The sequence below is a fragment of the Sinohyriopsis cumingii genome, chromosome 10, assembly GCF_028554795.1.
Source record: "Sinohyriopsis cumingii isolate HCF-2022 chromosome 10, ASM2855479v2, whole genome shotgun sequence".
NCBI classification, from domain to species: domain Eukaryota; kingdom Metazoa; phylum Mollusca; class Bivalvia; order Unionida; family Unionidae; genus Sinohyriopsis; species Sinohyriopsis cumingii.
Genome location: NC_142970.1, coordinates 43,754,416 through 43,778,669, shown reverse-complemented (window position 1 = coordinate 43,778,669; position 24,254 = coordinate 43,754,416). Strand labels below are relative to the sequence as shown.

Here is a 24,254-nt window from a genome sequence, read left to right as displayed (position 1 = left end):
AGACTATAATTAAATCAGTTTTATTGAGTACAAGTTGAAATGTTAGTAAATTTAATATATTTACCTGTAATTGTTGCTTTCTGACCTAAAATGGGGATGGTTCCTTAAGATAAATGTCAGACCATCCTCCCAATTCCGCCAACCTTCTAGCTTATTGTAGTTTCAAGGTTAGACTCGGACTTGTATTTACAAATAACACATAATATATAGAGGCATTGGTAGACCTATTTAATTTAACATTCTACTGCTTAGTCTCCCTGTTATTTCTTGGGTTTCATGGGGCAGCTGTATCTTATTCATGCTATTAAATAATATGCTGATTTTTTTTCTTATCTTTCTTGGCAACATAAATCACCTAGAATTTTTGTTTAATTTTCATGCTCCTTTTGGCTTTAATTTTTTTTTTTTTTAAAGTTCTGGCATTCCTTTTCTTTTTGTTCAGACTGTACCACAACATAAAAGACCATCCTAATGTAAATCTTCTAATAACTGGGATACTTGAAATTAATGGAACTGTTATTGTTTTCAATTTTTGTTGCAACCTGGCCTTTCACCACTCTTGTTCATAACATTTCTTGTGTAATTGACCCAGCTCTCTAAGGACCAACTAGCTTTAATATATACCTGAAATTCATATATATAGCTGGTTTGGGAATGCAGTCTTTCCCAGACTTGTATGCCAAATTTTGTGGTATTGTTTCAATGATAGTCTTCCTTCATATGTAATCATCCCTTCATAGATAAACTGATTTTTTAGATGGTCATAATTGTCCAGGTATTTCTCTTGGACTGTGTACAGAAAGGTCTTATGTTGCAAATGTTGTCATGCCCTGGTTGGCCTCTGGGTGGGTCGGAACTTGTGTCTTTGACATGTAAATGTTTGCCTACATTTTCCATATCTCTTTCTCGTCATGATTTCTGATATTCCTGGGATCCCAAAATGCCATCGGACATTGGGGTGTTTGAGTATCTGCATAATGCTTATGACAATGTAGATTCCAACAAATTCTCACATCTCCGTGATGCTATAGTGTTAAAATCTAAGACATATCACATATGTTTATTTTGGTGTAGTTTCTTGAACATGAAGACACCACTCCATTGTACAAGCGGGCCGATGACCTTCTTATCTCTAATTTAAAATCACTTGCATCTGGTGTTGAAAATGGACTAACATCAATAACTGATTCAATGTCTAAAAGTGATATATAATTAAATTTTTCTATATCAATTGCTTTCAACCTTGGCTCATAATCAGCTGAGAGACTGGGCAACCTCTAAATGGCTTTTCAGTACCCGACATGAGACAATCTTGTTCACCGAACTTCATAGACTCAAATTACACAGTCTATCGCTGATCACGAAAAATCTCAGAAAAAACGCGATCGCGTCGGTACCAAGTTGAGAGCACAGCCTCTCAGCTGCTATTATCCAAAAATTCTATCAAGACCAACTCGGTAATGTGACCGTGGGTCATGTAAGTTTATCATCATAAATCCGTGCGAAGATAACTGAGCCTGGCTAAATAAATTTCTAAATTTATTTATGTCCATATCACTACTGCACCAGGTCTGATGATTGTTTCTCAGTGTATGTGTATCAACTCCGTTAAACACAGCAAGAATATTACAATTATCCCTGATCACTTTAGGAATTTGTGTATACTGCTGGGTCACATAAATCACATCCGTGTTTTTATGTCTACCTCTGGAAATTATTCTAGCAGGATTGGACTGTTTGTCCAGCATTACATCATCGGACACAACTAAATTTTTAAAAAACCATTAATAACTGTCACTGACGTTGAAAGTAGATACAAAGAAGCAGAGCCGATGTCAACGAAAACATCATCTGAAATTGCTTCTGTGTTTGAACGAATTTTTCAATCTTGGTTGTTTACGATGGCCACAGCTGCTAAATATTGATCCTGGCAAAGAATTTCAGGGTGCAGTATCATCGCTGGTGAAAAAACATAACTACACCATCAGACTAGGACATACTGCAACTCATCGTGATCAAGCGATCGTTGAACAATTTGATCAAACACTTGCTCAGCGGTTATTTGGGTATCAATACGCGAAGGAATTCATTCAAGACAGATATCTCGCGAATGGGTTGCAAGATTACTAAGTGTAATAGCTGCTTAAATAATGAAATGGCTCGAACAACAGCGTTAAAAACCCATTAATGCAATCAATATAACAATACGACGACGTGAATTTTTAAATCAACCGTTACTGGGCAATGTGACTGTAAGTTATTTATATGAATCTGGTGAACTTGAAGGTGGTAAAAAAGAGTGACTGATCCTGTTTGGAGTATTACCACACACATTATATCTAACATAACAACATCTACGGGTATACCAGCAATCTACAGACTGGATTCAACTGCTCCTCAACGTGGATTTACACGTGAACAATTACAAGTAATTCCCGAGGATACACAATTACCACCCCAATCACTCAACGTCAATTACACTCTAGACAAGTCAACATCGCATTTTATTGTGTATGACAACGACTACTATTTTGTCTGTCTATGGTAAATTGTTTTGAATTATTACTCGTGTAGTGCCACAACATTTTACAATTAAAACTTGACAATGATTATTCTGCTGTTGTTTCAGCGAGTTGATAAATTCAACGTCAATATCAAAATCGCGTTTATTTTTTTTTTTTTTTGTGACGTTGTCAATATAATCATCATTGATCACTGACTCGTCCAAGACAATCCTGCGTAGCCGAGATATTTTTCTGACACTGGACTCATCATTTGATACAAGATACTGTTTTTCTGTCTGTCCTGGTATATCAACGTCGATATTCTGTCGTCGTGTATCAGCTGGTCTATAACACAACGGTACGCGTAACACTGTGAATTTTTCCTTGTGTAACTGAAATAACTGCTGTTGAAGTGAGTCTTTGACTATCTTTATACTTGCCACTAACAAATCATCTGGTTTCCATGTTTCCTAGAAGTCGCTTAGAGAAGTTTCTGGAATCACCTCGCGCATTATTTCACACTGAATTGTATTTGCTTGTAGTCTGATTAATTTTTTGAACTCGTTTAATTCTGCATCAATAGATATATGATCATCGGTTATCTACAAATAGTAATCTACAAAATCCTTTAGCCAATCATGTGGAGATGGTCAATCAAACGGTGGTGGTTGGCCGTGATCACCACACACAATCACGGCGGTGTTTTTCAATAATAGCCAATCAAGAAATGTTTTTAATATTTCCAACGACACTGTGTACACTTCATCCCAAGTAATGATCTTTGGAATATATTTCTCTCCCATTCGGTCAGTAGACCATGTGCCAACGTTCCATCGAATAAAGCTGTGATAAGTACAATAATTGACTCCTCGTTGTTTCATTTCTCATGCAAGTCTTTGTGTTGGTGTTAACACGGTCATATCTGAACGTTGAAATAATTTGTTCACTCGAGTCGTCTTACCAGAAACTCAAGGTCTGTTTAGATAAATCATCTTGTGTCTAGATACTGGATCATATACGGACGGCGCCAACGACAATTCTCATATCTGATCGCGTCGACAATTGTCTTTAACCGTGACATCTGCGGATTTGGAATAACAATGTAACATTTCTTTTTTATTTTCCACAGCCCCCATGATTTATCATTGGTTGTAAAACAATTCAGCAATTCTGAATATTTTTTATCTGATTAAAATGAATTAGTCGCGGTGCGGAGAAATCTATTTATCATCGATAATAAATTTATAGAAACATAAGCGAGCATTGAAGATTTTAGATGTGTATTCGGAGGAGATTTTCCACCAATATAACTGACAACTGTGCCTAACTTTTTCCTGTCAGATAAGTAAACGTCTTCCCGATTACAATATATATATATATATATATATATATATATATATATATATATATATATATATATATATATATATATATATATATATATATATATATATATATATATATATATATATATATATATATATTTCGCTGTTGCATCAGCGACCACGAGTTTATATTCGGCGGGATCCATAATCAATATTAAACAATGCCGTTTATGATCATATGCTCCAACTTGAGTGAATTTACCGATTGTTCTTCTACCGAGATCCTTTGCTGGTTTTACACTGTTGCTGAGTTTAATCTTGGGAATATTAGGAGCATCATCGACGTTGGCATCAATAGGAGTATTTGGACATTCACGCTTATATTCTTCGATGACCTCATCAAGACTGATACGCTCCGGTGTTGGTAACCAAACTTTGGTTTGCGCCCGATACGATGTATCTGCCTCGCTGACCGTCAACGATATTAATATTTTACTGTCATTCATATATCATAATAACTCTGAGTAATGTCTGCAAACCAAACATAACAACACGGATGAAGATTTTCAGCGAATTCAAACAACACCCCACGAGCCTATCCGGTTAAATCAAAGTCGGATAATGGTCCATTTATCGATACTAGCGCCATCTCGTTTGTAGGATGTCCGAATCTTTTAAAATATCCAGCACACTCACCCATCCCGAGAAACTTCCAGGATAACAAGCGACCATATCCACCGAAATAACATCATTGTGGTTATAATCGGTATTCCACAAACCGCCATGCCCGTATTCGACACAGCTCGATTGAATATCTTCGAGGAATTCAGCACGTGTTGGTCTCCAAGAATTTCTCTCTCTGGCAGCGGGGGCAACTGACGTAACTGTAAAACATTTTTTTTTTAATAACTGCTCAGGATTTTCTGAATATCTTTGGGCAAGATTTCTCATTGTTTCATGACGAGATTCTTTACGGTATAAAACGCCGTTTGGTTTTACAAATTGATCATATTCTTCATACCCAGAGTTCTCTTGGTAAAATCTTACAGTTCGAATTCGTGGAAATATTGTTACTGCGCTGGTCCACGTGTGCGCGTTATGATCAATAATTTCAATTGGTGTCCCCTTCCCTTTATTTGCTAATTCATATAAAATCTCTCTTTTTGACGTTTTTACTACCATTGGAGATTTTAATTTACTTGATAACACAGCTACATCATTTATTGTAGCTCCAATATCCTTGACTGAATCTGCCTACTTGGCTATTTGTTCACGTCGCTGATCAGCCAGACCATTTCCACGTTTCATATTTGTAAAATGCTATGTTACTCGTTCGGATACACAACTCAGCGATGACAATATCATTGGTGCAAGCTCATTAATGTCAGGTCTATCATTTAACCGATAAATTCCATAAATAAACGCGCTCCAGCATAATATGGTCTGTCAATCGCAGTCAGCATTCCTGGCTTGGAATCTTTACTTAACAGCAGCTTTTCCATTAGCAAGGACAGGGTCTCGTTTGTAACGAATATTCAACGTAGCGGAATTTGCTAGCACAATAAACTATATTCTGAAAAAATATTTCTGATCATTAATGTAATCGATAATCGTTTTTGCCCGCATATAGTTCATTGTAGCATCAATGACGTCATCGAGTACAATTTTGAATGTCGAGATGCTTCATCATCACGAAATTCTTTTTTGGCATCCGTGATAATATCAATCAGATTAGTCAGAGCTCGCCACCGTGACTCAGGGGTTATTCTGTCAAGATCGAATCTTGAAGTTCTCCAAGGCTTGATTGTGGATATTCTCTCAAACTTATCCATGTTATAATTAAGACAAGTATTTAAATAAAAAATATTATGTATAATGAATCAATGCAAGTGGTTTATGGTAGGATCTTCAACACCATGTGGCAAATCATGTGAAAATGAATTCTGCGGACAACATTCGCAAAGTGTACGTAATTGGAGTTTAGGACCAATACCATGTCTGCGATGTTGTGTCGAAGTTAGAGCTAAAACAAAGCTGTGTGCACAATGTGATAATAAACGGTATAGAGAACGAACTGAAGCGATATTATGATGAAACAAGTGATGACAGCGACAGAGCTATACAACGTGTAGAGGATTATCTAAGTTTTCAGACAAAATTTAATTTAGACAAATGAATTATATATAAATAAAGCAAAAACAATTTGTCAGACATTCTATTATTAAGAATTATGAATCATCTCGTGATGGTACAATCAGACAGTGTCAGCGAAAAAACAACAGTTGGTGCTGTTGATAGTTCTGGTTGTCTTAGATTTTATGTTGATGGGAAGAAAAGGTATCTCTGTCATCGATTAGTATTTGAGGTTTATCACGGATAGGTCAAAGACGGTCTTGTGATCGATCATATTGACGGAAATAAACTATTATACAAAGTGAGAATTGTGCATAAAGATTCCTAGAGCGGTTAAATCTGTCAATATTGAAATCGGCGAAGAGATAATATTTCAGTCAATTTACGCGGCTAGCAAATATTTCGGTATTTACCCATGTTCAGTCCAACGTGTTGCAGATAAAAAAAAAATAAAATCATCGTTTTCATACCGGTTTTGAAATTGGATTTCACTTTCTCATGTACAAATGGTGTTAGATACAGATGACGGAGATAACGCCGCTGAGGATACGTCATGGGATTAGTTACTTCCCGTTGACCACGTCAGGTACATATATTTACAAGTCTGTATAAAATACTCGTGAATATATTTACAAGTCTGCATAAAATACTCGTAAATACATATTTTTTGTGGTTAATTCTCTCTTATTGTATATTTCGGAAGTCAGTTGAGAAACCGTAATATTCGACAAACCGTTCTGCGTTTGCAGAGAATAGCTTACGAGAAGAGTATCGGTTATTTCCCCTGTATTTTTTCGTTGTTTCATATTAAGAAATGTCATTACGGTGCGTGTAATCGGTGTATTAAGGGTAAATAAGAATACAGTTTTTCTTTTTAAGAAGTGATATTTTTGTTTTATTAAATTCGTTTGGTTTTTTTGTTCATCTGTACCTTTTCTGCTGCGGTAATTAATTAAAAAAATTAAAAAACGAGTATCCACACCTTTTACTGAATTATTTTCGGGTACATATATTATCCAATCTGACTTATTGGGTACAAACTTGAATTTCTATGTTAAGAACTAAAATTCAGCTGTAAACTCTTAACTGCATAATGACTTCTCTGTCGACGGTTAATAACTAATAATTTATAAATCATATAACAGATTGGAACATGGTGCAGTGGTCGAGTTGCTGATTCTCGTTCTGGAATCAGTGGTTCGAATCTGGTAACAGGCATATTGTCGATGGTACCGATAATAAGTTTTTTTCTATATAGTGGGACCACCAGCAGCCCGGAAAAGCGTTCATGTACATCTCTCATTACGTCAAACAACATGGTAAGTGCGTTTTGCACTATCCGGGGTTTGATCCTGGGGTGTGTACATGAAACTGAAATGATCAGACAACCTTCTGAATATTCTAACATTTCGTTTCGCTTAGAAAATTCGCTGGAGTTATGTTTGTAACGCACCTCCAAAATAAACAGTAACGTGGATGCATAAGCTCTAAATCACTTGGGTACCCCACAAACAAAAATTCAGAAAGAATGGGGCCAAAGGAAACGGTCATAGGGTGCCGGGAAGATCACAAGAAAGGTCTCAAACAAAGACAAAAGTCTCAAACAAAGTCAAAAGTCTCAACAAAAGGATCCTATGAAAGACACACAGTGAAGGAACCCATGAATGATAACCTCTCATCATGCTACTGTTTATTTTTGGTAATTTTTTTTTATTAAATATATAATATTCGGTATATAAATACATAGATATAACGAATTACGAAAATATCATCGATGTAATTTTTGCTATTAAAAAATTAGAACACGATGGTAGAAATATATCTGATGAATTAAATCCTGAAAAAAATATTTCTGATTTTGAAACACTCAAAGAGAAAAACGAGGGCGGGGGATCATACACTCTACCATCTCAGTATAGATTTATAAAAAAGATTCAGACGTCTATGTGTCAATCGTTAGCTACAATAGAAGAAGAGCGAGCAAAGGAATTTGTTTCTTTGTCTAGTGCAATCGAAAAAATTAGAACATAATTATCTCGTGAACATGAAGCAAATAAGATAATTAATACTCGTGTGAGGCAACTAAAAAAAATGTCAGATCGTGAAATCCAAAACGAAATTTAGACTTATTCGTAGAAATGAGAGCGAAAGTAGTATGTCAGTAAAAAATAAATTTCTTATAATATTTCTGATTACACTGAGAGATTTCAGTAAAATATTATATATTGTTTTTGTTTTTGACTGAGAATTGTTGAATTTACACGATTTTTACTACCTAAATACCACTCAGAATTGAGAAATCAGTCGATTTACATGACTTTGACTACCTACATACCCTTCAATGTTGAGAAATCAATCGATTTGCATGATTTTGACTACCTAAATAACCATCAAAATTAACAAATCAGCCTGATTTTCATTATAAAAACAAATTTCTTATAATATTTTTGTTCACTGACAGATTTCAGTAAAATATTATATATTTTGTTGTTTTTCGCTGAAATGTTAAATTTGCATGATTTTAATTACTTAAATACATATCAAAATTAGCAAATCAGTCGATTTACACGATTTCGACTACCTAAATATGCATCAAAATTAACAAATCAGTCGATTTGCTTGATTTTGACTACTTGATACCCTTCAGAAATAACAAATCAGGCTGATTTTTACGATTTCACATATAAATTAATATTTAGAGTCCCATTCCTCAAATTCAACAAATGATCGGATTGGGCAGTTAGTTTGGAATGTATTCTTGATAACAGTGGATTATGACATCGTAGATAGACAGGATTGATCGGCTCTTGTACAATCAGATATCAGGGTGGTTATTTTGGTGTGAACGAGCAAAGAATAAATGTTTGATGGCTTGATTTGATATTGTTGTGTCTGTGCTGTAACTTGCATCAACGATTTCACACACACGATTGACCACCACCACCGAAGTTATATTTAGACTTCCGGAGATACATGCCGTAATTGCCCATGTGGATCATTGTTGTACCGGAGAATAGTTGCGGGTGGAAATGTTTCTTTGTACCGTGCAAGTGTATCAACGAAGACCTCATCAATCATTTTGGTGGTGGATAGAGTTTCCTCTGTACCGTGCAAGAATTTCAGAAAACAAATCATCGATTGCATCATTGACTGATTTTCTTAACTCGGTTGCGTTATACCCAAGAAATGTATAATTCGGCAGTGAAGCCTCTGTTATCGAATATGCAGTTATAAATTGCTGTTTATAACGATTTATATCGTCAGTGTAATCGATTGTTACCTGGAATACTCGCTGGTTAATATATTCCATATCGGATACAAGCTGATTTAAAACTTCTATTTGCTTAATGATTTTGCTGCGTGAACTTGCTAGATCAAAAAGATGTTGTTGGAAGCGCTGTCGTAATCGCTGTAGTTGTGTTTTATGTTCTTGATTAATGATTTTAAAGTATTCAATAATTTTACTTAACAAAACAATAATATATTTAGTTCCTCCTCTGGGAATTTGTTCATAAACAAAAAGACACCGAATATAGTCCTTACTGTAGAAACCAAAGTTACTACCCAGCGTAGCATTTTTTATGTTAAGTCAATGTTGTTTGTATGATGAGGTAACATCGTAGTATGATTGCCTGTCCGTGATGAAATGAGACTTTTTTGATTCAGGTGTTATCGGTTTCTCAGGCGGAAAAATTTCAGGCCAACCTAACACCATTCTAACTGATGAGTGATTTATAACCAAGGCGTAGTCAGGAGAGTTTATCTCAATTGCGGAAGACAGCGTTGGTTCATGAGCGGTTATTGCTATCTTCGATTCTTTTCCTGTGATATTTTTTATTCTCTGAATTTTCTGAAATTCTGGATCTCGTTCTAAACCTATACTCTACCGACCCATTATGTTCAAGTTCGAAATTTTGAACTTCTGTGATTTGACTTTGCAATGTGTGCAGACATTCAATGATGTACATACAGTAAACACGTGTACGAATTGTGCTTTACAAATCATGGATTGGTGGGCAGGACAATCAATCAGCCAATCCGAAAAGACCATGTTGTGGGAGCGGGACCAAGCACGTTGATCACACATTGTAAACTGTGATTCAAATCACCAAAATCCATGCAGTAATCGGATATATCATCAGTAAAGACAACCGTACTCGACTATATGGATCTAACCTTTGACTGCTTGAGGAGGTAATTATATTTGACACTCTTGCATTGTTGTCAAAATATCCCAAAAGTTAACGATCATGTCGTTTTTACCAGGGTCATCTCAAAATGTATGCGTATTACTCTAATAGCAATGCTTGCGACTAAAATCAGCTGATCGGGAGACGACGCAATGTTGAGGCTTAACATTAATAGTAAATTTGAGATCATTTATTTCAATAATTAAAATGACGACATCCTACTCTGTACGTATTTTAACACACGTTTTGAAGAGAAACTTTCCCCAGGAATATATTTAATTTTTAAGTTCATAATGTGATAAAATGTCTTTGCTGGTATGCACACCCTGCCACCTACTCATTAGTTTATGAACTCATTTGTCCATGGCGCTACCATTTTTGAGATTTCTGAGGCAAGAAAATGTATTTGCAGTCGGCCGACCATCTTTGTTTCTCAGTGCTGCCGTAATATTTTTTTCCATGGTAAAAAATGTACAATACTAAAAACAAAAACAAAACTGAAAAAAATAAATCAAAATAAATAACAGCAAACTACAATGGCATTTTTTTTATAAAAAAAAGGCTTCGAAGTTGCCTACCATAATTTAAGTGCATTATTTTCCATGATGTACCGAGTTCAGATAAAGGGAAACCACTTTTTACTTCTTGTAGCCCGAATCTTTAAAATGCATATTCCCTGATGTTTAAAATGATTATTATGGTAAAAATGAAAAGCAATTTCCCAAAATTTAGTATTAGTCAACAAATTGATTTGTTTGCTGAAAGATCAACGATAAAATGAAGATTACCAAACTTGGATGATTATTTTGTTTTCACCTTCAGTTGAGCATTAGTCTTCATGTTTGAAACGTATATGTGAGATATATGCATGTATCTGGCATTCATGATACAGACCTACTGTGGTTCAAGTCCTACTTGGTCAACAGGACACACATTTTATCTGCAAATTGAATACACTTCAACCCAGTTGATCTATGTTGTGGTGTTCCACATGAGTTTATTTTTGGACCTGTTCTCTTCATTATATCCACTCAGTCGCCCTCAAGTGTGATAGATCATCATCCAGTGTCTCACCAATTGTACGCTGATGACACCCAACAATACAAATCTAGCCACCCAACTGAAGTTGATTCTACCATCCAAGGTGTAGAGAGGTGCATTTCTGATATAAAATCACGGATGACATGTAACAAGCTGCAGATGAATGATGATAAAACTGAGGCCATTCTGATCACAACACAAAGACTTTCTCATTCACATCCGTTACCTCAAACAATAAATATCAGCAACACCAACATTAAATTCACACAATCAGTACGAACCCTAGGTGTTACTCTGCACAGTACTCCCACATTTCACCAACATGTCATGAAGATATGCAAGGCTGCATATCTTGAGAGGAGACTCATCAGTTCGATTCGCAAATACCTTTCAGTTAATGCCACTAAAGCGTGTGTGGCTCATTAGTACTTTCAAGACTGGATAATTGTAACTCAATTCTGTCTGGTTCATCTCAATATCTGCTCCAGAAATTTCAAAAATTCAAAACACAGCTGCTCAGATCATACTTAGAATAGCACGGTCAGAGCACACATCCCAGCTGCTCTGTACCCTCCATTCGATCCAGAATCAAACACACAATTTGTTCTCTGTACTATGTTTCACTGTCGGACTCAGTCCAACATACCTATTCGACTTCACCCAGGTGTACACACCAGCAAGATACTTACGCTCCTCTTCTGACTATCTTATACTCATTATTCACAGTACGAAAACAAAGTCATATGGACAGCGTTCTTTTGCATAACAGGGCCCATCAACGTGGAATGAATTGTCCACTGAATTAAGACATAAAGACACGATGATCCCATTCAAGAGTGCTCTGAAAACTCACTTATTTCCACTGCAAGAACAAATTTAAAGACCTAATAACGCTTCCTACCTTAAATATTCTCAGCAAGATTTTTTTATATATGTTTTCTAATTTAATGGTGTTTGTTTTTGTAATCATATTATTATATGCTTTTTATCTTATAGGTGTCGTTTAATGATGTAAAGCGCCTTACAGCTTCTAAAGATTAGGCGCTATACAAAGTCTTCATTATTATTATTATTATTATTATTATTATTATTAATATTATTATTATTATTATTATTATTATTATTATTATTATTATTATTATTATTACAGCAATTGCAATTAAATACCTACAAACTGCTTGTCTCGACACAAGTTATGCCTATATAAATATCGTAGCACTTATTAGAACTTTTTTTGTGAATGTCTACACATCTGTTTTGTCTGTCTTGACATGACTCTTACAAGCCAACCTTTATGGTTCTGGTGAAATTATCCTTTTCTTTACACCAAAATGCATCTTACTCTTGCCTGTAATGGACAGTGCTTTTCCAGTACATTTAAAAATAAATTATATAAAGCCATAACAAGTTGTGTTTGTCATTTTTATTATCATCTCTTCATTCCCACTCATCATATAAATTTGAAAATATTATTAAATGAAAGTTTGCTGTGTCAGAAGAATGTAAGAGGTTTTTTATTGTAGGCCAATGAAGTCAGATATTTTATCAATAAAATATGATGAAATATGTGACAACATAAAATGACCTTGTCTGGATTTTTTTATTGATAAAACATCAGACTCGTTTGTCTAGACCCGGATACACTGTCCTTATTTGATATTTATAGCAACTCTATATGACCCATTTCAAAGAAGGCATTTTCTTTTAAATTTGAAACTTAGCCTTGCAGACTTATTATATTGATACTCAAGTTAGTCAGCGGACCAGTCTGTACTTTTTAAAAATTGGTTCCAGATGTAACGTGAAAGGTTGGCGCTCTACATGATCATATCACATAACATTCATAAACATAATAATCTTCAAGTTTGCTAATGATTTCTTTTGTTTGTCATCTATGTAGAGAAAAGGCAATCAAGTGTAGGGACAGAAATGTTTCCATATGTGCCATGCCCTGTGGATTCTGAAGACAAACAAGGTAACTGTAACTACACGACATTGTTACATGTATAAGATTTGATGAATTTAGGATTTTATCCTTAATTTAGTGTTTAGAACAAATTGAGAATTGTAAGGGTTTGCCCATATTTCCATCCACCAGCCTGTCTGAAAGTAAGCATGTTACCACATCTTTTGATCCGCCAAGCTGTACATATGCATGTTACCACCATTTGTCATTCGACCTGTCTGTGCATAGGCTTGTTGCTAACTTCCATAATGTAGTGTCCATGGCTCTTTCTGGAGTACATATATCACTCATTCCATCAAGGGTTGGACGGTTGACACTGTCTGAATGAAGGAAACTGTCGATACTCACGAGGTAGGGATATATGGCACCCCCAATTGAACGGAAGTTGCTTACATCCATTAGCAATCCCCACCTTCCTGATACAGGTCTTCTCACACATGGATAACTATGAAAGGGTGATGCAATCTCATTTGTTGGACTTTTGTTTCCTGAACAGAGGTTCACCAGTGTAACCCTTTTGAATCAGAATTACTGCATTATAAATTTATATGACAAATCTTTCAGTGGAATTTAAGACATATGTTATCGACCTGCCAACCATTACGATTTTGCAGTAAGTTTTTATGGAAATGACCACTAAAATACGGACACACGGAATAAAAGCATAAATTAAAGAAATATGATTGTTTGCGGTAAAATCCACATAGGGCTTGTCTGTATCTGATTTGGATCCTGATTCCGTTTTAGATTCGTTGGAGCTGGTCGGGGTACCAGACCAACTTAACAGGAGTACCTCAGATGCTTAGAACTGCACATATTTTATAATACAAAATGTCTGATCATGGTATTTATTTTTTTTCTAATTTTCATTTAACAAGCTAAAGGTGAAGACTAAAATGACAGTGCACCTATTAAGAAGTTTTAACATTACAGAATAATAAAACGGAATATTCAGATCATTGGGGAAAATAGCAGGGATGGCAGCAATTACATTTTATTGAACACAAAGCAAGTCATTCCTTACCCAAGTCATTCCGTACTCATGTCGTTTGCTTATTTCGTACCCAATGATGTTGTCATTTGTACACAAAACTTGAATCGTGTATTGCACACATTTAAGTACAAATTTAACCACCATTTTATTTTCTACATATTTTTTAAAAGCTGTTACATATTCATTTTCAGGCATTGCCCTGCTGACAGATGTATGCCATATTACCTGGAGTGCATTATATATTTCTTTCTGCCATAATCCAAGCCTGCCTAAACTTGCTCAGTTATTTTAAACATTAAATATATAGCTTTAAAATACAGAAGGAACTATATGTGAAATGCAGTGCCAAGTTGAATTTACCACCCCCACTGCAAGAGTATGTATGTGTCTTATATTGACGAGGATAACAAAATAAAAAAGATTGTGCCAAGCAATGAAAATAAATTTTCACTCGCCATATTCAATTATTTCAAATGAGATTTCAGTTATGCCACTAACATACATGCCAACCCTTGGCGAGGAAAAAGTTTAATCCAATTCCACAAAAAGTGTAATCAGAACATAAAAAGAGTAATCCACATATAACATGATAAAACTTCAATGAGCGTATGTACAAATAGATTTCTTTATCACTCTGGACTATTAACATCATTTACTGCTTCAGTTTGAGCTTTAAAAAGCAATAGACTCTCACATTGCATTTCAAAACACTTTGTACCAGCTGAGACTATGATTGCTATGCACAGTAGCAGAGCACTAAGTGATAAGTTACTGAGCCTGGATCTAATTTTTCTTTTGTTAACAATTCTTAATAATCTCTCACAATTTTGTTTATTCAAAGCATTGGCAAATAATAATTAAAAAAATGATTTCTCAGGTGAAATCTACTTTTAATTCGGTAATGAAAGAAGAGCACTCTAACTTTGCCCTTTTCGTTGTCAAAGTCTCTTACGCAGTTACCCAGTGCATTTTGCTATAAATAGAAAACCTGTTACCGATTCGACTCCATACACATAGGCCTGCCTCTTAACTGTTAAGCAGTGCAGTGTATTTTACTTTTAACAGCAATTTTAACCATTTTACATTTGTATTACACATCTATTACATATGGAAAAAATTAAGGGTAAAGTCCTATCGTTATAGCTGTGGAATTGATTTTCACGGAAGAATGTTTTATGTGCTTTAAAATCTTGAGATAATAAAAATTCACCGTCAAGTCAGTAAAGCTGCTGGACCAACTTAAGCTGCCATTTTCCGTACTCGAAATTTACAAGCTTTTTGTCTGTCTCGACATCACTAAGTCATCTGAATTTGATTATATATAAAAACTATAGACCCTTGCGACCTGAATGTAAGGTTATAATCAAGTGGGGATAGACCCAGCACACACTGGAGTTAAAGGTAGCAATTCATTCTGCATTAGCTGCGTTAGGTGTCAACCAAGCAGTATGTGACGTCAGTAGCGATTGGTCACCACTATGAGGTCACACCGGGACACCTAGGCTTTTATTCCCATGTGGACTGTTAATTAATTGTTCATGAAGACAGGAAAAAGTGCATCTCCCTTCATGTATTCAATATGTGCTATGCACTTTTTTAATTTAATATCTGGCGGTGGCGATGAGGAAGGTTCGGTCAGGGAGGAGCCTGCTCACTAGGAAGACACCTTGGTTTATCCAGGGTATAAACTTTTGACTCCCTTGCCAAAAGGTTAATGAATTGTCATCTTGACGGATTTTTGGAGATATATTCTGTGCTTTTTTAATGATAGTACAGCACCAGTGATCGCTTAGTGATAGTCTGTATGGTTATTTAATCTGTATCTATTGAATCTGAATTGGGTAAGGTGGTTCTTGGTTTGGGTTCACCCATTTGTGTATGGTTATTTAAACGTTCCTTGGCTTGATGGTGCGCCGCTTTGTGCAAGCCGGGCCTGATGGTCCTTGGGATTTGGACCATCTCATATATTAAGTTTAGGGTCCTAACTATGTTTCACTAGGCATTTGGTTACCACATTGCGCAGCCAGGCCTGATGGTCCTTGGGGTTTGGATCACCTTATAGGTATTAATTTTGGAGTTATAGTAAGTTTTCCTATCTTGATAGACTTTGCCACCTTGTGCAGCGGGACCTGATTGTCTTGGGATTTTTAGACCACCTTATATATTCTAGGTTTTTGGTCTATCTAGGTGTTCTAATTGTGTTTAGTGCCTCGAGGAGAGGTTGTGTCTTAGTGCAGCTGCGTTTGTTATATTACAGATAATATGCGGTCACCTTGCGGTGTGAAAATATGTTAGTGTCCTTAACTTCTTTTAGGATTTTGGTGCCTTAGAAATCTTTGCCGAATACTCGGGTCGCAAAGACATGTCAAAGACCTCTGATCTTACTTATTACCTAATTTTAAGTTTATTAGCCTGTCTACTAGTCATGATAATTGTTTCTATTTGGTTTTATTTGTGTGATGTTATTTTATTTTCAGGCTAAATCTATTTTGATAAGTCAGATATCTTTGCCGAATAATCAGGTCGCTAAGACATGTCAAAGACATCTGTTCTTATTTATTCACTAATTTTAAGTTTGTTAGCCTGTCTACTAGTTTTGGTAGGCTGGGACTCGTTTTGGTTTGATTATTATCCTAGCTTGTGGATATAGTTATGTATGTGATGTTATTTTCAGGCTAAATCTATTTTGATAAAACAGATAGCTTTGCCGAATATTCGGGTCGCTAAGACATGTCAAAGACATCTGGTCTTTTTGTTCCTTGCGACCTTATTTAGTATGGAGTATAGCTTGCGTCCCTTTTTGCTGCTATACCATTGTTGTTGCCACTTATTGTCAATTTTGATTCTGATGATATACAATTCTTGGACGCTGTAGTATAATGCTATGGAGTCATGTTCGTAGAGATATTGTTTAGCTACTTGTACTGCTTTATCGTTACCTGCTAATCCGACATGGGAGGGCACCCACATGAACTATATTATATGTTTGTTATTTAACAGTTGTTTAATTAAGTGGTTGGTTTCCTTCAGGAAGTTGCTTCTTGTGATAGTGGTTTGATTTAATCGAATTGATGACACTAAGGGCGTCACTTATGATAACTGCTTTTCTAGTGTTTGCTAGTTAGATCCATTTTAGAGCTTCAATAATGGCCCAGAATTCGGCTGTGTAAATAGAGCAGACGTCAGGTAATCTAACTCTGAATTCTGTGTTGGTTTCTGGGTTTACTATTGTGATAGCAGTTTTGTACGCTTTTGTAATTTTGAGCCATCGGTGTATCTCTTGGTGTAACCTGTGTTGTTTCTTCTGCCTCGGCTAATATATTTGACCTTATGTCATGTACGTGGTCTTGTGTGTTGCCATAAGTAAGGTCTATTGTATTACAATTATGGTTAGCTCCGTCCTTGGTGTTGGGTCAGGGTAACAAAATTGTTCAACTTATAGTGTGGGTAGGATAAGATCTTTAATTAGTTCATAAATTTCTTTTTGTACCGGGTGGTTGTGGTTTCAGTTTTTTTTAATGAAAGGGATATTACTTTCTTGGCTAATTTTCCTGGTGGGGTGGCTTGTTTTGTGGATCGAAACTTGTGGGGCATATCTTAATATGCTTTTGTTTCTTCTTAGTTGCAGTGGTAGTTCTCCTGTCAGTATTTGGAACTCTTCTAGCGAGTTTGGGTTTAGTGCTCCAGTGCCTTATATTGTATGTACTCTAGTTTACTAAGTGATGTTTGATTAGCTGATACATAGACTTGGCATCCGTAATCTATTTTTGCTCTTATAAGTGTCTTATATATTGTTAAAAGCGTTTCTTGGTTGCCCCCCATTTATCTGCCCACCGACCTATTTGGTTGAGACTATCTTGCATTTGAGCGTCCGCCTCAGATGCGGGAGGTCATGGGCTCAATCCCCGGCCGAGTCTTACCAAAGACTTACAAAAATGGTACTAGCAGCTGCCTCTCTTGGCATTCAGCGTTAAGGAGTTAATGTTAGGACTGGTCGGCCTGGTGTCACTATAATGCCACTTTGCAGACATCGTAGTGATATGACTGAACAATTGTTAAAGCTATGTTAGAAATCAGAATCACATCACGCACACATCTTGTATTTGTCCTATGACTATTTTGCTGTTTGGATTGCCTGCTTTCCAAATCCCACTATCGTCAGCAAATTGGGATAGATCTACGTTATATTCGTTAATTATTGTGTGAAGATCATTTGCCATGATGTTGAATAAAGTGGGGCTAAGCATGCTACCTTGTGGCGTACCGTTTTCTAGGTTATATATATCTGAATAATGACCCCCTACTTTTGTCAGTATCTTCCGATCTATTAGGAAGTCTGCTATCCAGTTATCTGTGCGGCCAGGTATTTCGTATAGATTAAGTTTTGCAATAAGACCTTTTGTCCAGACCAAATCAAATGCCTTTCTAGATCGAGAAATACTGCGATTAGATGTCTATTGCATTTGCATTTTGCATCAAGTGCATTGATACTTGCTTCGAGTCTGAACAATTGGTCCAGGGTGGATCTTTTGTTGCGAAAGCCGCTTTGTGTTTTTGCAATGTATGTGTTGCTTTCTAGACGGTATTTTAGTCTGTCATTAATCATTATTTCCATTATGTTGCATATGTTATCAGTTAGAGATATGAGTCTATATGCATTGATATCATCTGGGTTTTTGCTAGATTTGGGTATTGGAATGACGATAGTTGTTTTCCAACTTTTGGCTAGTTGACCCTTCAGCCAGCTATTATTAAGTAGATCTAGAATGATTTTAGTTATGGTTTCCGGGTTGTGTTTGTATATTTCATAGCCGAGTTGGTCTTCTCCGGGTGAGGTTGCCTTTTTCTTTTCAAGTGCAGCTATTCATTCTGCTATTGTCAAGTCCTCGTTTAATTTAGAATGTTTAGATCCTAGGTCAGAGAAGAGGTTTGGCTGCTTTTTTCAACGTTTCGGCGGTGCTTTGGTATTTTTTGGGGTATGGTTGGAGTTGCTGCTCATGCTTGCAAAGTGTGATGCTAAGCAGTTTGCCTTTTCTTTGTTGGTTAAATTTCCAGTCAATTTGGGAGTTGGTTGCTTGCTTTTCCCCTTTATTGCTTTTATCTTGTCACATACCTGTTTTGTGTTGGTTTTGAAGTTTATGTTAAAGCAGATAGCTTGCAAGGATTTGTTTTTTGCATTTTGGATTATTTTCATTTCTTTTTCCCTATTTTTGTAAATCCTAAAGTCATTGGAGTTCCCTATGTGTTTAAATTGATAATGTACCTTCTTTCCAGTTTTTTGAGCTACTTTACTTTATTCGTTCCACCATACGACAGTGTATTTAAGTTGTTGTCCTCCTGTTCTGGTTATACTTATTTTAGCTGCCTCATTAGGGTGTTCATAATATTTATATTGTATTGATCGATGTTATCATTATAAAGATCTGCTAGAGTTATTGTATAGAGAGCGATTTTAAATTTATCCCAACCGGCTTTGTCACACCTCCACCTTGGCATGTTGTTAGTTGGATATGTTGTGTCATTATATTGAGGGTGACTAGGATAGGGAAGTGATCGCTTCCAAGGGTGCTGCTTTGATAACTTCCCAATTCGAGATTTGGGCCATTTTAGGAGTGACTATGGTGAAGTCGATTGCTGATAGTGCACCTTTGATGGAGTTTAATATTGTTCCTGCTCCATTGTTAAGGATAACTATATTCGATTCATATGTCCATTTTTCAAGTAGTTTTCATCTTAGGCTTTGCGTTTTTCCTCCCCATCTTACGTTATGGGTGTTAAAATCCTCGCATGTGATACAGATTTTCCTCTTTGTCAATGGTCATTTTTGTATAGTGATTGATTACTGTTGGATTATCTCCCCTGGGTCATATATGTTTAGCAGTTGTATAGTATGCTGGCCAGTCTTATTCATGGTGGTTTGAATTTCTGTTTGTGCAGGTGCGTCTTGGTTTTGATCTGGGGTAACTGTGTTTGGAAGTGAGACAGTAATATAAGTTGCTAGCCCCCTTTTAATTTACCGTTTGCTCTATTTTTAGTATGTACAGTTGAGTATCCTGGAATTTTGGTGGTGGTCTTAGAGGCCGTTCTTTAGATGGGTTTCTTGTAAACAGATAATGTCAGGTTTAGATTTGTCGGAGTTCATTTTTGGATTAGTTCGGGGATATTCTTAATGATCCCGCGGCAGTTCCACTGCCGCCGTATCAAGCATTTACGTTGAGTGGGATACATATTGATTATTGATATTTACTATTGTTAAGATTTTTGTATGGTTTATTATGATCTCGAGTTTTGATTGGGAAAGAATTTGTTTATTAACTTGGTTAGCACTTGATGAGTCATGTCGACTGGGACATGATCATTCTTTGTATTTTGTACAATGCTATTATCAAATTCACTAATGAACTGGAGGTCAACATTTGTAGAGTACCTATTTGATTTGGTGAATTGATTATTCCTTTCCTCTGGTGTGATAGTGGATATGGGTACTTGATTTGTTTGCTATCTGGGTGCCTGATTATTATCATAATGCATACTAGAAGTTAGTGTAGGGTGTGTGCTTGGTTTGTGTGGTGCTGTTTTGCTTATGTTAGTTTTTTTCTGGTTTCTTTATTCTCATTTAGGCTAGTGCCTTTTTGAGGGGCTCTGTTTTGTTTTGTTGGTAGCAATGTTCATGTCTGAATCTGTGTTTACTGAGGTGGTTGGGGTTTTCAGATTTTGAATGATATTTAGTCTTGCTTCTTTATATGATGTATTTTTCAAATCCATATGTCATACTATAGCAAATTCAAGAGCAGTTACATATGATTTAGGGTGGTGAGGTCATGTACAGTTAGTGCATTTAATGTTTTTTTTTCCTCCTGCATTTTGAATTGTTTTGCAAGAGCTAGTGAAGTGACCCCACCCTTTGCAGTGTCCACAAAAAACGTGGTTTGTTTATGTAGTTTTCCAGTTTGTATAGCTTTCTGTATGGATGTAATCTTACCATTGGTTTTGGGGGATATTGAATTTGATTATAGCAATTGGTGTTTCCTGTTTTCGAAAATTCTTGAGTTTGTATACCCTGTTTTTCTTCTAGGTGTTTGATTGTTTTGAGTCGTTGTTCTCTGGACAGCCTAAGGACGTTTTTATATACTGTTGCTATACTGTTTGTGTTGTGTTTTGATTGATCTCAGTACTAGTGTTTGCAGTTAGTGCATGTTTCCTTCTTCCCATGTTTGCTTTAAATGATGCATGTCAAGTTATAGCAACTCTAATTTTTGCAGTTTGTTCAATTTCAGTATACTTATTTACTTGTTGGATTGTGTTGCATCTGATTATTATATAGTTTGTGTTGGGTCTAATGATTGAAAACTGCCCTCCGTGGGCCTTTGTGAGTTCACTTGCTACGTTATTTTGGTTTAAGTTGATTAATTGTGAGTTTTTGCTAGAGACAAAGATTGTGAGATTGATGGGATGAACTTTTTGGCTATGTCTTGGGTTTTGCTCTGTTTTTAGTGTAGGTTTTGGGTCTGCTTTGGTGTTTGATTTGTTCCCCTGTTTATCTGTTTGGTGTCTTGGTAATTGGTTTGGTTTTTTCTTTCTGATTTTGGATTTGCCTGTTTAATTCCTTTTCGTTAGTGTTGTTTATGGTTATTTTGGTTTGATTTCGCTCATGGTTAGTCAGTGTTAGTGGGTTTGTTGTGGGTTGCATTTTTTTTGTTTAGTTCTTTCTTGGGTACCTTCCCTCTACCTAAGCATGTTTCTTTAGTCACTTGTTTCTTTTAAAAATATTTTTGTTCCAGAATCGACTGTCTAAACTATTCAAGAATTCTGCCATTTCCCTTTGGTCTTCTTGTTCTGTGGTTTTTGGTGTCTTTTGACGGCCCTAGGGTTGGCTGCAATGAACCATACTTTTTTATTTTAAAGTTGCGTCAAATTGTGAGGTTGCTGAATGAGATATTGATTCTATCGCTGTATGATTTTCCTTGGTTTCAGGGTTTGGGGTTTTATAGGTTGGGGTGGGGTTATCAGTTTCCTTATCGAAGTTTGTTTTGGTAATTTTGATTGTGATTCATGGTTTTCTAGTGGGTGTTAATGAAAGATGTTGGTTCATTTCGTCTATCCAGGGTTTGAGTTTTGTTATTTCTGCCCTTGCTGAGTCATTAATTCGAATCGGGAGTGTGTCGTTAAGGTCAATATTTTCTGGTCCTCTACTCGTGTATAATTTGGGAATTTGAGTTTGGACTGCTACCTGCGGTTTGAAATGCAGCTAGCTTGATTGAGTTCGTCTGTAGGGGTTGGTCTTGTGACTGTAAAATTTAATGTTCTGACCAAGGTGTCAGTGGTGGTGATTGGGCTGGTGTCTATGCTCCCACTATATGCTGTGGGTTGATTGTTTGGCGTAGTTATTTGGTGGCTTCAACAGGGGTCATTACGGATCATGTTTGGTGTTGGGGCTTTGTTCATTTTGTTTGAGTGGATGTTTTTTCTCCTATCCGAGTTAAATTTCCTAAATGATGTTTTATATCTTGGTTCTGGTTTATACATGTTTGAGTGTTTATTTTTTTACTTTTATTTTTGTTATTTATTTATTAGTTTGTAATTAAAGTATATATGTGCTATTTATTTATTGTTTTTACTTGGGTTTAGTTAATAAAATGTAGGGTACGGTAATATTAGGATTATTTGAATATATTATGGTTAGTTATATGTTTAAATGGCCCGTTGCATATATACTCACTTTGTTTACAATTGTTTTATTGTCGTGAGGTAATTCCTCTACGGCGGGTGTTAATATGGTACCTAGTGTTTATGATCTCGATATCAATTGATTCAACTGTTTGAGCCAATTATCTCTTCCTACGTCTTTGTCTAACCTGATAGTCTGGGGAGGTTTTGGAAAAAGGTGCCAAATCAATAATCTTGTGAAACTAGTGCGTGCGTCTAGTTTATTCAGGTGTAGTAAAATTTATGTTCTTTGTTCAGAGAACTTGTTGTATGTTAGTTTTAAGTTTGATAATGATACTATTATTAGAGTTTTATTTAAATAGTTATTCCATTTTGATTAATATTGATTTAAGAGATTTTACGATAGATTGAAATTGATTATAAAGCGGTTGAAGTGTTGTCTTTATTTCATGTGACGGTAAATTTCAGTGGTTGACAATAATTGTTAGCTTGTACGAATACCGTCCAGGTGGATGATATCATGGTTCCTAGCGCCTGTTGCATTTTTAAAAGAATATTAATTCAACTTCTCAAATCAATTTTCTTAACTGGTAGGAATGATTGAATATTTGGTAAATGGCGTTATATTAATTTAAGTTACAAGTTTAAATGTTACATAGGTGATGGTTTAGAATAATTATGGATTAATTTAGTAGATTTGATGTAGAGTTAATAGAAATTTGAAAAAACGGCACATAATAATGGTACCTGATGGTTCAATATAAACTTACTCTAACCCTTTTGATTAGGTGGTATTAAATGGCAGCGAGGCAGGCTGGTAGGCTGTGGGGCTGGTTGTGTACACTGCTGGGCGAATTGGTCCTACTGGTAGTCGTGGCTTTCTTTGAATTTCGCTTTCAGAAAGAAAAAAATAATTTCCCTGTGGCCAACTTTCCCTGTCTCCAGCAAGATGAATAACTCAGACAGTGTCTGAACAAAGCTAGAAAAGTGTTTCTATCACTCACTTCTTGAACTATCAACATATAGCCAAATCCATTAGAGGACAGAATTTGTTTTAACCTTACTGTTCAATTTGTTTTGCCTGTATCATCCAATTTCTGTAAATTGATACAATGTTGCGAAGGCTCTCTAAATATCTGCACATGTATAATTTTTAGTCCATTGCTTTATACATATGAGCATTTAATTTGTACTCAAAGGTCATTCTCTGCATTCCGGGGGACCGACATAACTATGCTTAGTGAGGGAGAGTGGAGAATACAACACAGTTACTTTAAATGGAAGATTTCGACCAGAGCAGAAACAGCGACCGCATGATCTAACGTAATGGTCATTCACATCAATAAATGTAGTATCTAATAGGGTTTTTCCCCGAAGGTGGCGCTACGAAAGCCGCTCAAAATGGCTGATGTTTACAGCAGGCGTCGAAAGGTG

General features: G+C 35.9%; 1 protein-coding gene across 2 annotated transcripts in view; it reads left to right on the top strand.

Annotated features, from left to right (window-relative positions):
* The window catches only part of LOC149789947 (uncharacterized), a 101,649-nt gene that overhangs the window by 25,155 nt on the left and 52,240 nt on the right, over nucleotides 1–24,254 (top strand). For both annotated transcript variants that reach the window (XM_089973382.1, XM_089973381.1), the window contains exon 3: nucleotides 13,094–13,168. Coding sequence is in view for 1 of the 2 variants with exons in the window: in XM_089973381.1 (XP_089829507.1) it covers nucleotides 13,123–13,168 (46 nt within the window). In the remaining variant the exon portion in view is untranslated. The remainder of the gene's footprint in view (nucleotides 1–13,093; nucleotides 13,169–24,254) is intronic.